The sequence below is a fragment of the Schistocerca americana genome, chromosome 4, assembly GCF_021461395.2.
Source record: "Schistocerca americana isolate TAMUIC-IGC-003095 chromosome 4, iqSchAmer2.1, whole genome shotgun sequence".
Classification (NCBI taxonomy): Eukaryota; Metazoa; Arthropoda; class Insecta; order Orthoptera; family Acrididae; genus Schistocerca; species Schistocerca americana.
The window spans coordinates 207,808,511-207,825,371 of NC_060122.1; the positions used below are offsets into that span (position 1 = coordinate 207,808,511).

The following is a 16,861-nucleotide window of genomic DNA, read 5'->3' on the forward strand; positions in this document are numbered from 1 at the left end:
GGGGTGTGATTTTGTATGACAGCAAGAGCACTCTCGTTTTTATCCCACGCACCCTGACTGCAAATCTTTACTTCTGTCTGATGATTCGACCTACTATGCTGCCATTCATGAACAGAAATCCTGGGGTGTTTTCCAAAAGGATAAAGCTCTCCCACATACCGCTGTTGTAACCCAACCTGCTCTACAGAGTATCGTGCCTTGGCCTGCTCTGTCACCAGATCTGTTTTCAAAGGAGCACATATGGGACATCAGCATTGACTCTATTGACCAAGCACAACATGCTTCGAATTCGATCCTACCAACTGACATCCGGAACCCGTACAACACAGTGCAAACATGTTTGCAAGCTTGCAGTGAAAATTCTGGCGGTTACACCGGTTATTAATGTACCAGATTTTCACAATTGTATCGGATTATTCGCGTTTATATTAACCTGCAATCTTACAATTTTAGCCACATAAATATGTTAACTAGACAAATGTATTCCCGAAATTCCATTCCTCAACTCTACTTATTTCCAGATATTGCAATTTTTTCCTGTCAGTGTATATGAAAAATATTTATGAGGAACTATCGAAGTACCTTGTTGGTTTTCACGGTATAGACGCACATGCAGGAACTATGTGGCTATAATACCATAGTTAAATGGTTCAAATGGCTGTGAGCACTATGCGATTCCATTTCTGAGGTCATCAGTCGCCTAGAACTTAGAACTAATTAAACCTAACTAACCTAAGGACATCACACACGTCCATGCCCGAGGCAGGATTCGAACCTGGGACCGTAGCGGTCGTTCGGTTCCAGACTGTAGCGCCTGGAACCTCACGGCCACTCCGGCCGGCTACCATAGTTACAGAAAGTAAAAGCCAGTATGAGGCTACGCACTTAGTCTAGCGATCTGTGCAGGACTGCAATAATATTTCTAAATAGGGAAAATGTAGTTAGTTCTAGAAGAAGCGGCTGGATGTGGGGTGGCTATCCCCCCCGCACGATACGTCGCGGATACAGCAACCTTGAGGAGAACACCCACCGAGATGGAGTCGCGGCCCGCGCCCGGCGTCGTGTCCGGCTCCAAGCGCCTCCAGCCCTCCAGGAAGTTCCGCACGAAACTCCGGCTGGAGTCCACGATCCGGAATCCGCTAATGTTGATGGCGCCGTACTCGATCACCTCCGTCTCCCACCGGTCGTCCATGATCTATACAGTACCAAGAAAGTGTCACTAATAGACAGTTACATCACATTACTGAGGAATTTCTTCACCTTACGTATTATTGCAAACACAAATATATCTTTGGAACATGAAGTGGGAGGCCCCGTTGTATATTGTTGTTTGTGTAACCACAACAACTGTGTGCAGTTGTGTGTCACATTATGACGTTCATGATTATTTCGAAAATTTAGATAAAACATCGGTGAACTTACATCGAAAATTAGTTAAAATACCCCGAACTTTTATTGCTTTTATCCGCATTCAGTTAAATATCTATCAGTGACACAAAGTCACAAAATTATGAAAAAGCTCAGAACTTTTAAAAAGTTGGAGTAGTAATATGTTCAATTATGGAATTCCAGTATGATAATAACAATGTTGATAATAACTTCATCATTTTACAAATCTTAAAAATGATGTAGATATGATAGACGGTGACAGTTACCTGCTATGGTTTGGACAACCCCGACAGAATGGTTGGAACAGATAATCAACCAATCAGTCTTACTTGTATATGAAGAGTATTGTCTAATATTCAATACATAATAGTGAGTTACAGTCCCATTTTTTGATGTGTAAAACTACTGTGGCTACTCTCGACTACCATAAGTGAGCATGAGCTAATGAAGTTTTCCTAGCAGCTTTGCTCAGCTTAGTTGACAACTGCAACTTTCCTTGCACTATACTAAAATGATTAGAATAACAAAAATTCAAACGATTTTAATCATACCTACTGCATGTACACAGTCCTAAGTCTGTATAAAATGAGAAGGACAATGTTATGACATTATTGATAGCTTATAAGAACAAACACGTACGCTATGGAAAAATAGGATGGTAACTAATGGGAATCAACATGTTCGTTGTCTAATAAATAGGGTGGCAGCTAAGGGGAATCAGGAAGTCCGTTTTGGAATCGGTTAGGGGACAGCCGCCTGAGGCTACGCATAAATTATCTATGAAAACCCAACGATAGTTTTTCTACTAGTTTTGCAGATCAAGATGTTGAAACCGACAGACAGACAAAGCATTTTTTACTCAGTCTTATTGTATTCAATTATACTCCTTACATCACCCGTGATCTGTTTTTGACAAGTACTTTAAATTTGCAGCGACGGTTTCATATTTTCATTATAAGTAAAAAGCTGAGCACTCATTGACATTGCAAGCGTTACATATCTACGCTAACAAAAAATAATCTATTCCTGGAAGTCTCACACTAACCTGATATTCAATCGTTTGAAAATTACTTGGAAGTGACATGTCCGAAAGAACAGACACCATATCCATATAAGTATATATTTCCGGCAACACTGGCCACGACCTTCTTCTGTGCACATGCATACATATTCCCCGAACTCTTACGGCACTTGGTAAGAATGTCTTCCACGAGTACTGAGTGTGTTGGGGTGGGACACTACGAATGTAGCGTGTGGACATACAAGGTTAGAATGTTGGCCTCGCGGGAGGCGTGTGCGAGATAGTCCCTGCAGTCGCGCTATCCTCTGTGCCGTCGGTGGCTCAGATGGGCAGAGCGTCTGCCATGTAAGCAGGATATCCCGGGTTCGAGTAACGGTCGGGGCAAACATTTTCACCTGTCCCCGTTGGTATATATCAACGCCCATTAGCAGCTGAAGGTATTAATATAACTCTAATAAATCTTTAAACGTCTTTGAAGTAAAACAAATTCTGTAAAATTTTTAATCATTAGTCACATCACGTATTCACAGAAGGGGGACTCACCAGGCCGCTGAGCAGGTAGTGGTAGGTGCGCTTGCCCAGCGTGACGTCACGAACATGGCTGACGACGATGTCCTTCGCCATCTCCGTCGGGCAGTCGAGGACGATGTACTTGTTCGCCCACCTGCAGCAGACATTCACCGCAACAATGCATTAGCTGTCAGGAAAACCACAAAAATTAGTTTCCGTTAACGATGCTTGTAATATGAGATGAATACCGCGATACTTGACTACTGGAAGAGGAAGTTTATATCTGTGATAATTAACTGTCCTTCTCCTCCGGCGTAGCGGCAATAAAGTCTGCTGTCATAGCTGACACGGTCTAGATGACGCTCAACGCACGCTACTTCACTGTGGAACGTGATATACAACGGTCAATACAAGAAACATTTCAGTGGTGGACTATAACCCACATCCAACACTACTTTTCTTTTGCAGCTCTGGTGGTAAAAGTCTAAAATCGCTATTTAGACTGCCAGATTAGTAAGTGACAGCTCTTCTTGAGACCCATACAAGCCACGATTCTACCGCTCCGACTGCACTTAAAAAATCTAATTTGACCATTGCATCCGGAATTAACGGCCCTTAGGAGATTCCACTTAACATTACAAGTGGTTCCTTCCATCATCACCGGAAAAGTTGTCTAGATATTATACTTAAGTACTACGAAAGTGAAATAGTTACAACAGAACAAGTAAATTATTTTCTATAGACACAGTGTAGGTAGTTTCCTCTTTAACAGACATAGACAGTTATCTTCTCTTAACCCACACGTTCTCCAGTTTTTCATTAACCTTGTAATTTAACTATGAATTAAGAATGTGCCTCGGCTAAATTGTACGACGTTCTCCAGTTTTCCATTAACCTTACAACCTAAAACTGATTTTATTAGGTGGCAAGGCTAAACCAAGACACCACCTTCAAAAATCGGATCAGTTCAAAAACTTAAATTTCATTGCATGGATCATAGGACATTTTATAATGACGCTACGCACCGCGAGGTTCCGCAACTGTTGACTCGAATTTTCGAAAATACTGTGACATGGCCCTCAACATAAACAAATGTAATGTTGTTGTTGTCGTGGTCTTCAGTCCTGAGACTGGTTTGACGCAGCTCTCCATGCCATTCTATCCTGTGCAAGCTTCTTCATCTCCCAGTACCTACTGCAACCTACATCCTTCTGAATCTGCTTAGTGTATTTATCTCTTGGTCTCCCTCTACGATTTTTACCCTCCACGCTGCCCTCCAATACTAAACTGGTGATCCCTTGATGCCTCAGAACAGGTCCTACCAACCGATCCCTTCTTCTAGTCAAGTTGTGTCACAAACTTCTCTTCTCCCCAATCCTATTCAATACTTCCTCATTAGGTATGTGATCTACCCATCTAATCTTCAGCATTTTTCTGTAGCACCACATTTCGAAAGCTTCTATTCTCTTCTTGTCCAAACTATTTATCGTCCATGTTTCACTTCCACACATGGCTACACTCCATACAAATGCTTTCAGAAACGACTTCCTGTCACTTAAACCCATACTCGATGTTAACAAATTTCTCTTCTTCAGAAGTACTTTCCTTGCCATTGCCAGTCTACATTTTATATCCTCTCTACTTCGACCGTCATCAGTTATTTTGCTCCCCAAATAGCAAAACTCCTTTACTACTTTAAGTGTCTCATTTTCTAATCTAATTCCCTCAGCATCACCCGACTTAATTCGACTACATTCCATTATCCTTGTTTTGCTTTTGTTGATGTTCATCTTATATCCTCCTTTCAAGACACTATCCATTCCTTTCAACTGCTCTTCCAAGTCCTTTGCTGTCTCTGACAGAATTACAATGTCATCGGCGAACCTCTAAGTTTTTATTTCTTATCCATGGAATTTAATACCTACTCCGAATTTTTCTTTTGTTCCCTTCACTGCTTGCTCAATATTGAGATTGAATAACATCGGGGAGAGGCTACAACCCTGTCTCACTCTCTTCCCAACCATGCTTCCCTTTCATGTCCCTGGACTCTTCTAAATGCCATCAGGTTTCTGTAAAAATTGCAAATAGCTTTTCGCTCCCTGTATTTTACCCCTACCACCTTCAGAATTTGAAAGAGAGTATTCCAATCAACATTGTCAAAAGCTTTCTCTAAGTCTACAAATGCTAGGAACGTAGGTTTTCCTTTCCTTAATCTGGCTTCTAAGATAAGTTGTAGGGTCAGTATTGCCTCACGTTTTCCAACATTTCTACGGAATCCAAACTGATCTTCCCCGAGGTCGGCTTCTACCAGTTTTTCCATTCGTCCGCAAAGAATTCGTGTTAGTATTTTGCAGCCGTGACTTATTAAACTGATAGTTCGGTAACTTTCACATCTTTCAACACCTGATATCTATGGGATTGGAATTATTATATGTAATGTATTGCCCTTAAATAGGCAATAAGATGCGTTATTGCGCACGACTGCAGAAAAGTCAGTGGAAACAGTACAATTCTTAAAAATTTGAGGATAGGTGTATGGAGTGATTTCAATTAGAAAGACCACATAAAACTAACCGGAGGAAAGACTGGTGCTAGGCTGGATTCATTGGGAGAATCCTCAGGATGCATGCTCCAAACACGAAGGAGGTATCTAACTAAACCCTCCTTCGCCTGATACTTAATATTGGTCTTCTGTTTGGTAGTCTTAGGAAGTAGGTTTACTAAAGGAAATAAAGATGGAAAGAATAGTATCAAATTGAGTCACCAGTTCGAGTAAGAACATCAAAAATGGCATGCTACAAGAGATGTATGAAGTATCATTGTGTGGTTTACTTCTGAAATACATGTAAAGAACATTCACAGATGAGCTAAGCAATACTACAAATTAGTTGTGAGGACCATAAAGGCGAAATTAGATTGATGTGTGTGTTACAGAATAGTTATTAGGGAAGGTCACGCAACATACTCTATTTGATTAAAAGTATCCGGAAACCCCCCAAAAATGTTTATCGTATTAGCAGCATTGTGCTGCCACTCACGGACTTCGAACGTGATCAGGTGATAGGGTGCCACTTATGTCATACGTCTGTACGCGAGATTTCCACACTTCTAAACATTCCTAGGTCCACTGTTTCTGATGTGATAGTGAAGTGGAAACGTGAAGGCACACTTACAGCACAAAAACGTACAGGCCGACCTCGTCTGTTGACTGACGGAAACCGCCAACAGTTGAAGAGGGTCGTAATGTGTAATTGGCAGACATCTATCCAGACGATCACGCAGGAATTTCAAACTGCATCATGATACATTGTAAGTTCTATAACATTTAGGCGGGAGCTGAGAAAACTTGGATTTCGTGGTCGAGGGGCTGCTCATAAGCCACACATCACGCCGGTAAATGCCAAACGATGCCTCGCTTGGTGCAGCAGCGTAAGCATTGGACGATTGAACAGTGGAAAAATATTGTGTGGAGTGATGAATCACGGTACACAATGTGACGATCCGATGGCAGGGTGTGAGCATGGCGAATATCCGGTGAAACTCATCTGCCAGTGTGTGTAGTGTCAACAGTAAAATTCGGATGCGGTGGTATTATGGAGTGGGCTTCCACCCCTGGTTGTTTTGCGTGGCACTATGACAGCACAGACCTACACTGATGTTTTAAGCACCTTCTTGCTTCCTGCTGTTGAAGAGCAATTTGGGGATGGCGATTGCATCTTTCGAACACCTGCTCATAATGTACAGCCTATGGTGGAGTAGTTACACTACAATAATATCTCTGTAATGGACTGGCAAGCACAGAGTCCTGACCAGAATCTTATAGACATCTTTGGGATGTTTTGCGACGCCGACTTCGTGTCAGGCCTCACCGACCGACATCGATACCTCTCGTCCGTGAAGAATAGAAGAACACTTTTATATTTACGGCATTTAGGCTGCTGCCATCATATGGTCCTGAAACAAAGTATAGTGCAGTAAATGAAAATATATAAAGGAGGCTAGACGGGATTATTCGCAAAAATCGATACTGTCGATAGACTTGTTCATGGAATTTGCCCAAGCGGTGTTACGTTGCTGTTATGTCTGCAAAGCCGACACGGTACAAGAGGAGGCCCAGGCGATCAGACATCACCTGCACAACATATCTAGTGGAGCCAGAGCTTTGATTTTCGTGTGGAGAAGATCTCAATTTTCTTTCCGCCAACAATGGCGTTTGCAGCCGGCCTTCCTCCTAGTGGGAACTGGGCGCTATATTGGCTGCGTCTGACAACACTGCCCAAGGACGAGACGTTACAGCACGTTTAAATATCCATATTTGACTTTCAGGGCATTCCTCCTTTTTTCAGTTGCATTTGGTGTGAGGGGCAATAGCACTAGTCGTGGAAACCATCTGTCAACATTCTGTTCTTATAACCGGGCAAGAATAGCCTGCATCCATTTGGTCGCCCAGCCATAGTAAGGGGTATGCTTATAAAGCCTAATGGATGTTGTAAAATTAAATCAGGGGATGTTAAGTGAATTAGATCAGGAAATGAGAAGCTTAAAGTAGGACACCAGTTTGCTGTTTGGATAACAGTAGACATCACAACGATTTAAAATTCTTACTGGCAACAGCAAAACAGGTCTCTCGATAGAGGTATGTTAACTTCATATGCAAACTGAAGTTTTTCTGAAAGCATTTATTTGAAGTGTGGCCTAATATGTAAGTGAATCGTGGAAGACAAACAGTACAGACTAGTATATAGAAGTTTTTTGAAATGAGGAGCTACAGAATAACGCTCAAGATTTGATGGGATAACTGATGAAGAAAAACGCGGACAAAAGAAATTATTGACACGTCTTTACAGGAGAAAATACGCTGATAATACAATTCTTAAATCATCAAAAAATAGTGATCTGTGTGTTTTGTGTATGTGTGTTTGTGTGTATGTGTGTGTGGGAGGGGAAGGGGATATGGGGGAGTTTGGGAAGGGAAACGGGGAGATAAAATTCTTTAGAAAGATCAAAGTTTTGTTTGCGCTGAGAAGGTTCAGACGTATGTAGGATGCAGTAGTTAAACAGACATAGTCCGGCCCCGGTAGCTGAGTGGTCAGCGTGACGGAATGTCAGTTCTAAAGTCCCGGGTTCGATTCCCGGCTGGGTCGGAGATTTTCTCCGCTCAGGGACTGGGTGTTGTGTTGTCCTAATCATCATCATTTCATCCCCATCGACGCGCAGGTCGCCGAAGTGGCGTCAAATCGAAAGACCTGCACCAGGCGAACGGTCTACTCGACGGGAGGCCTCAGCCACACGACATTTCATTTCATTTCAAACAGACATAAATATACTTGCAGCAGAGAGACTAGCTACGAGAGCTACATTAAAATAGTTTTCGAACTGAGTTATATATTCTATTTATTTTATTTCTATGTGCAAGTGTTAATTTATGTAACCTGTCAGATTGGGGCTATCAGGTGCTTTCTTACGTGCAGCCAATCATTCTGTTAATTTTCGTTATACTCACTACCATAAGTATAAGTTAAATCAAATATGCAATATTATTAAATATTTAGTATTTAGTATACTGCATAAAGCGAAAAAAATTAACGCAATCTACACTCGTTCATGAATACAACAGAGAAAAGTTACAGCTCGATAGTTTTGTAATGTGAAGGGTAGCAGCAATGGTCGTAAGGGAAGGATGGAAGACAGGGGGGGAAAGAGGTACGTTGTGAAACACAACCTATAAAGTTAGAGGAAAATAAGTTGATGTGACTGACGGAGAAATGGGAAGAACAAGAAGCGCAGATGGGAGAAGACTGAAGCGTTAGACTTACTGTTTGACAAAACTTAAAGTAGCCATTCGCCTTACGTTTTGGGGAGCTGTTATGAGTGTGTCAGGAGGAAGTGTTCCAGGTGCTTCTTAGAAGCAACGGGTCATTTAGTTGTGTTCAGAGTGCAGAGCAGATTCTTCCAGAGGCGAACAGCAGCAACAGAGTAGGTGTTTCTGAATGTTTTGTTTTATGGATAGGTACAGCTAAGGTTGTCGGTAAGTACAACCCTGTGCTTCGATTCTCGGTCCGTGCACGACAGTACCAGGATGTTCTCGTGAGCGGCACTCGAAAATTCAATTTTTCAGTGGATCATATCCCGGGTTTTACTGATCACAGAGATAAGGGATCAACAGTTTTGGATAGCCCTTGGTCTAGCGATCGATTGTACACTTATCTGGAGAAAAGTCATGCTCTAGCTAGTAAATGATCAAATTTTAAACATTACACATTATCGCTAGCCCAGGCAAACTGAACATATCGGTTGGTTCTTATGCATTAGGTGTGGTCTAGGCTGCACGTTAGGTGGCCTGAACGCCGTTTTTTCGTGAGCTGTTCCTGAGATTACCTCGAAAAACAATCATTTTTTGGTGCCAAAAACACTATCTGTGATGATGGCCAGTGTTACAATTTCTATTCACGGCAAACTGTCGAAATTTTTACCTGTTGTTCTTAAGATGATATTCTCGGCGACTTTGAAACTTTTGTCGATGTCATTATCCGTTATCGACATCCAGTTGTTCAAAATATGCACGTAAAATACGCACATAATATCCGGTCTGAGGGTAAATGTATTTTTCACTGACGTAGTGAAAACATGGCAAGGCTAATAGAGTCATCGCAAGCATTCTGAGGTCACGAAACTATGTTTTGAATCAGCATTTTTTCACCCATAAAAGCTTTTTTTTTTGGAAATTTCTGGTAAGTTCCTATGGGACCAAACTGCTGGGATCATCGGTCCCTAGCCTTCCACACTACTCAGTCTAACTTAAACTAATTACGCTAAGCACAACACACACACACACACACACACACACACACACACACACACACACACACACACACTCATGCGCGAGGGAGGACTCGAACCTCCAACGGGGGAAGCCGCGCGAACCGTGGCAACACGCCTGAGACAAAGCGGCTATCCCGCGCGGCAAAATGTGTATAAGGCGCTGTCGCTCTATATCGAATACGTCACGACTATAAACATTTGCAAAAAGTGACACTTTACTAATAAAAAATGGGCTAAAAATGGTCTTAACATGCCTGAAAAGAACTTAAAATGACTGCTACAAATTATGTAAACCTGGAAAACTGCAAACTCAGTAAAATATTTCTAATAATTATTTTATTCTTCTAAGAGGCAAATATTGAGCCAGGGGTTTTGAGTGTATTACGTACGATGAACAAAATGTCCATAAAAATGCAAAGCAAATGGTTTTGTGTTACCTCGAGCATACTTACGTGTTGTTTATGTGTGTCAAATTATAAAAAGTCAAAACTCTACTGACATAAAGAATATCTTTTATGTAAGCACCAAAACCTGCTGTATTAAGGAGAAGGAAGGAACCGTCGGAAAAATGCTCCTGTCGGAGCACAAAACAGCAAACATATTCCCCGATAAAAGACTCTGACAGAAAAGTGGGGAACCAGCTGCCTCAGTCTTCATGCCGTGATTATCAGAAAAACTTTTGGGATGCGAACACATTCGTGTTTTTTCTGAAAGAATAGAGCAGAGGAACAGTGACGGTGGAAGAGGGAGAAGACAGCGTTAGTTAGCGAGAGAGAGAAAGAGAGAGGGGCAGTGATGGTGGGAGAGAGAAAGTGGCAGCGCAAGAGATACATGGATGAAGACAAAAGCAGTGGTACAGTGGTAGCCAAAGAGAGAGGAGATGTTGATGGTCACTAAGAGACAGTGCCAGTAAAACACAAAGAGAAATGGAGGGACACAAAAGCAGTGGAAGCAAACTGAGGAAGAAACAGTGGGAAAGAAAAATACAGGTGAATGAAGACCATACATAGACTGGACCCTTCCAAGCTGGCGAACTTTAACATATAGGTTTTGGAAAGGGCACAGTTTAGACCAAAATTTTAAGTACTTGGATATAGGGGAAAAAATTCGGAACCTCACAATGTTTCAGCTGACGAGTTATGGTGGATACAGTGTCAGTGAGCAAGAAAGACAAAAGGAGACAGTAACAGCGAGGGAAGACAGTGGCAACGGGTGAAAAAGGAGACAGTGGGAGAGAGACGTATATAGACTGTGGCAGAGAGATAGAGATGCTGAGTATGAAACATTAACTAACTACAAAGAGAGAGACTGAGTAAAATGATTTAGAAAGTGCTGTGTTAAAGGAGTGGCAATTTGTTCGCACTTGAAAAATTTTGGTGAGGAAGGCGGAACGAGTATTGAGGTAGCTGGTTGCCCCCTTTTCTGTCAGAGGCTGATAAAGAGGAACGAATTCGCCTGTTTTGTGCTTCTACAGGAGCATTTTTCTGCTGGTACTTACATGGTCAGGAAATTAGTCTCAGATGGAAGATATCGGGGTACGTGTGCATTAAGGAACTGAAGAAGTAAACATAGAATGCGGTATTCGTGTAACTTGTCTGGCCGCAACCAACGTAACTAGGCGTATACAGAACTGACACGGTCATAAAGACGGATTTTGCAGATACAGTGCACACGACAATTCATAATTAGTTCCAACCGTCCAATATTCCCACTACACACGGCGTGTTGGACTACACCGCAAAATTCGAGGTTCGGATTGCACAAGTTTACGTTTCACATCATTCGCAGATATGTTACGAAATTTTTTAAGTGCCGAGAAGCCTGTGGAAGTATTTTGCATATGGCGACAGTATTTTCTGCTCATTTCAGATGCTCACGAAGTTACAATTAAGCTTTCCACTGCTATTGGTAAGGTATCAAGAATATCGTCGAAACGAATGGGAGACAATTGTTCTCGAAATTCACAGCTTATTAACTTCTGATGAGATACCAAAATTATATTCGATTTTTTCATACTTACATTAAGTCCCAGGTATTGCTCCTGTCTTACCACTGAAGACAGATCATAATTTGTGTGGGCGATCGCAGCTCCGGTCTCTTCGGGTGTACCACTGAAGTAAAGCACGAAATCGCCAGCATAAAAATGATATTTGCTGGAGGACAAAACCGTAAGAGATATCATTGACGTGTAAGGTCAACGACAGTGGGCCGCGGACTGACCCTTGCGGTATCCCTGAGAAAATTTGCTTCCAGGACAACTTTCCAGTCTCAACACACAACACGTTGCTGTCTGTCTTTCACGTATCTTTCAAGCCCCTTACTATATGACAACTTTAGCCGGGGCATTTATCTGAGCAGTCTGTCAGAGACGGTACTATCAAATCTTTTGCTGAAGGCAAGTACCACCAATATTGGAGCGTCACGGTTGTGCATGGCATATTTCAGGTAATCAGTTACCTCACTTCATTCAGAGATTCTGCTATGGTGTTTACGAAACCCAGACTAATGTTTGTTAAAACATGTCAAATTTTCGTAAATATTCAGTAACATGTTCGCGAACAACATATTCCAGGGGTTTCGATACAGGAGATAAAATGCTGATTGAACGGTATCCAAGGTAATTGGGATATTCGTTGTGAGCGATATGTAGTGGTTAGTTATGTAGTATCAAGATTCTTATGCTCGATAGTTCTCTTCAGCATTGGGTTTGAATGATACAGAGAAAAACAGATTCACGTCGTCAGCTGAGAGCTGAAAGACGTTCTGACTTTGCGTTTCCGACATGCAGGCTACGAAGATCGTAACATAGAACTGCGGGCGCCTTTTCGCTGCATAAAAAGGAAAGAGCGCGCCTGATTTGGAAATTGTTAAGACATTCATTTACGCTGTTTTACAACTTTCTGTATTCCTCCTAGCGTTCCGGTTTCAGAAATTGCCATGAAACGTCTGTGAGGAGTATCATTTGACGTAAGTCAGTCGTTAGCCAAGGAACAGAAATTTTTCTTACACGGATCGTACGAGTAAAAACGTGTTCGACGTAAAGAGCTATGAGATCGTCAGTAAGTCCATGAAATTTTCGATTAATTGTGGGCGCACAGACTACTTGGTGCCAAAGGATTTGTGCGCAGTCAGCTGGTAGATCGTCAGTGTCTACCTGTTTCATATTCCCATACGTTTTGTAACGCAATTTCAGCTTTGGTGCAGTGAGGGATAGTGGTTTATATTGGTACTAAAATGAATGAAATTCCGACTGATAGGAAGTTAGTGAGCTGATTTTTGGATGCTTATAGACAATACCAGTTAAGCACATTTTTGTCTTCGTAGACTTATTTCAAAGAGCATCAGTTCCACCTGTTTTTCTTCGTTAGGGATCAAAATGCTCGACGCTGAAAGAATATTCTGCCGTACTGGTAACAACTGATGTACTTAAAGCGATCTTTACCAGTTTTGTCGCCTATCGAAACAGTTCGCCGACATGCATATCTGAGGGAAAATAGGAGCACTAAGTCTTTCATACTTCCAACAGAATAACTTTTAAATAACATGTTTCGCGCTCAAAGTCATCGTTATGAAATTCTGTTTCATAACTGCAAGAGTCATAGCAGCTTCATAAACTCTGTCTTCCAAATAATGAACCACAATATCTAAAACCTCAAAATAAATTATCTGGTAACAATGACAGGGGCTGGCAAAAGCATAGGGTTGAGCGTCAACAAGTTTACGACAAATCATTAGAACATCTGGACGATTCAGACCTTCAACATCAAAGTTTTTGGTCAGTTCCAAGCAGGAGCTCCACATTTCTTCGAAAATTTCAATGGTTCGAAATAACTTCACAACATCTCGGACACTACTGACGTTGTCCAGGCTTCTTGGAGCTGTAGAGAGGAATTTTGCAGAAAAAGTTCAAAAATTTCAACTGACTGTAAAATTTCAATAAGAAGTATAATGACAAACATAAATTCCAAAGAACACAAAAAATATAGGAAACCTTTAGCTTTAGCGCCTGTATTCGATTTTTCGAAATCGACTTCTTCGAGAAACAAAATTCAATGTTCTTATTTCTGGAAAGCTGTTTCCAACACGTGTCAGGGCAAGTCAGGGCAAAAAGAGAGCTAGAGGCCTAGCCAGGTTACAGAGACTCAGATATTGCTAGTCGCTTGGGAGACTCGCATAAAAAATTGTTCCTTTCTTCCAAAACTATAAAATAGTCTCAAATCATGGCCTAATTTACATTGTCTCTTGGGGCACAACTTTCAAGGAATGGGCCAAACAGTGAAAATGCGGAACTCTCGAAACAATTTCTCAGATTTTTGGTTGCAACTCAGGAAAACGCCCGCCATATTTGCCACCCGACAGTAGCAACACCGCTGCGTTACTTGATGTCTAGAGGAAAACGAGTGTAAAGACCAGTAGTAGAATAATTTAACTCTGGTACACTGTTGATATCAAATTAATTATGTAAATTAATTAACTGACCAATTAATTACCCCCACACCTCGATAATGTCATGGGTTTTCCCTGACCGTCTGTATTGTACAGGATGAGTGAGAAGTCACTATATCCCTATAACCAAGGTTGCCAACCGTCTCGATATATCGTGACCGTCACGTTATGGACCTTCTTGTCCTGACATGCAGACAAAACCCAATTTTGCCCAAATTTTACAAACTACTGTTGCGAGGTTGGCTCAGATACTGAAAAAACAACATCCGTAAGCGCAACATGTAAATACAGCCTCGGTTATTTTAATTTAGTTATGTCAACAAGATTACATGGACAAGGACATCTAGCGCCATCATTCGAGAAAATGCCAGACCTCTCTAGTAGTACGGGGCTGGGAATTATTTGAGCAGCGCCACGCAAAAGATTCAGGCAGTTCCCACCTCGATAGCGATCTAATAAGAAGATTCTTGCTAAACGTAGTACAAACAACGAGTCCATGTCAGTAATGTCTCAAGTTTTTGCTGCCGGTATGCAAGTGGGAAGTCTATGACGACGTGAACTTCGATGGCTAAGTGTTTTGGCGACTGTTTACCATCTAACAAACTTATCATAGCTTACGAAAATGCTTAAGGATGGGAAGAGAAAGCGTCACTTTCGGATGATTAAACAAAAGAGCGGACTTTTGTCAAGAAAGGACGACCGTATCAGGAAGCGTTGTATGAGACTTGTAGCTGTTTCATCTCAGTAACTCACGGAGGTAAGGCAGATGTGAGGCATCATTTCTACAAATAATTATACAAGCAGATTCGCTGTACCATCGACATCAAAGCCTATTTCTACATTCATGATGAAAGAAGATACCGAGGAATAATAGCTAGTTGCTGCTGCAGAACTAACAACAGTCAATGAAGATGTCGTGCATCATCTGTCCTTCAGTTCTCTTGACGGGTATTGTGAAACTGAATGCCACAATGTATCCTGAGGCTAGTCGGCTCAAAGCAGTCTACAGCCAGGACCAAAGCTAGAGCGATCGTTAAAAATAGTTACGCACAACACTCCGTGTCCGAATACATAAACCAGTTGGAAGAAGTTTCATTTTTCGGCATAGGCACCGACGCATCGAGCCAAAAGGCTGAAAAGATGTTTCCTTTAGTTGTTCAATACTTTCCTGAAACTTATGGAAGCCAAGAGAAGTTGATGAAGTTTCATTCAGTGCGTAACAGAACATCGGAGACAACTTCAAAGCCTTGTCTAGACACTTCAAGACGACTGCAGATTCCATTGGATAAATTAATCGCTTTTGTGCAATACCAATACAACTTCGGAAGGCTCCATGGACGCGAGCAGCGGAATGTGTTTCATGAAATTAAAGAAGAAATAGGAAAAAATGTAGAAGGAATTGAATGCCCTGTTAATATTCTCTACAATACTTTATCAAGCGCTTTAACAGTCGACATTGAAATAATGGTCAAGAAAATATTTAATTATTTTTCATTATACCCGATAAGGGCAGAGAAGCTGAAAGAATTTTGCTTATTCGTTTATGTCGATCATAAGACTCTTCTATCTCACTCAAAAACAATATAGCTGTCGTTAATGCCCGCAGTTGAGAGAATTCTTAAGCTGTGGATTACATGAAAGCAAGCTTTTGAAACCGAAGACAGGCCACTTCAAATAATTTCACATTTTTTCAGTAGTCCGACCAGTGAAATTTACTTCGTGTCCTGCAGTTGAAAACAATATAAAAGGCATCGAGAAGCATAAAGTCTCAATAACTGCAATAAGAAATACGATGTCTGAATGAAAGGAAGATTTCCAGTTTCATTGGCATGCAAACCAAGATGAATTTGAACAAATTAAAGAATGAGAATTCTAACCAAGAAATAATTAATCTGATTTCGAAATTTGAGGAAGAGACCATGGCTTTCTATACCATTACATCTAAATACTTAGAGGAAAAGGCTTTTTCTTTCAATAAATATAAATTATTTGGTTGGGTGACGCTTTCTGAAAGTCCAAATTGGACAATTATATACCAGAATAAAAATTGAGTGAATATTTCAGTTTGAAAATGTTTCCAGGAATACATGTATGTCTCTTAAAAACTTTTCAAAAACTAAGCGTGACTCGGAAGAATGGAAATATAAACACTCAGTTTAAGAAAGGTGGGATTACTTTGTTAAGGAAACCGAAAATTCTGAACGCAACTGCCAGCCGTTAAAATAATTCGAGTGTTTGTTTTCTATTCCTGTACATAACGCCACTGTGTAAAGAGTATATTCGAATCCTGCCTCAGGCATGGATGTGTGTGATGTCCTTAGGCTAGTTAGGTTTATGTAGTTCTAAGTCTAGGGGAATGGTGACCTCAGATGTTAAATCCCATAGTGATTAGAGACATTTTGAACTGTTTTTTTTTTTCTTCTTTTTTTTGTGAAAGAGTATATTCGCTGATGTCGGCCCAGTGGACTGATGAAAGAAATCGACTGCTGATAGGGACTGTGGGTTCAGTCTTACAGTGCCAGTTTAAGTACAAACTGTCTCGAATGGAGTTCTATAGATTCATAAAAGGAAAAAAGCACTTACTGGGAAAGGCGAAATCTTCCGAAGAATATCGCTTACCAACTACTTCTGCCGCAGCCAAGATCCGTGTAATTGAGTTCTAAATAAAGTATA

General features: G+C 41.1%; 1 protein-coding gene across 1 annotated transcript in view; it reads right to left on the reverse strand.

Annotated features, from left to right (window-relative positions):
* The window catches only part of LOC124613042 (glutamate receptor 1-like), a 1,340,173-nt gene that overhangs the window by 330,721 nt on the left and 992,591 nt on the right, over positions 1 to 16,861 (reverse strand). Inside the window, exons 6-7 of the mRNA XM_047141610.1 lie at positions 2,954 to 3,074; positions 1,031 to 1,195 (exon numbers count right to left, since the gene is read on the reverse strand). Of these exons, the coding sequence (XP_046997566.1) occupies positions 1,031 to 1,195; positions 2,954 to 3,074 (286 nt within the window). The remainder of the gene's footprint in view (positions 1 to 1,030; positions 1,196 to 2,953; positions 3,075 to 16,861) is intronic.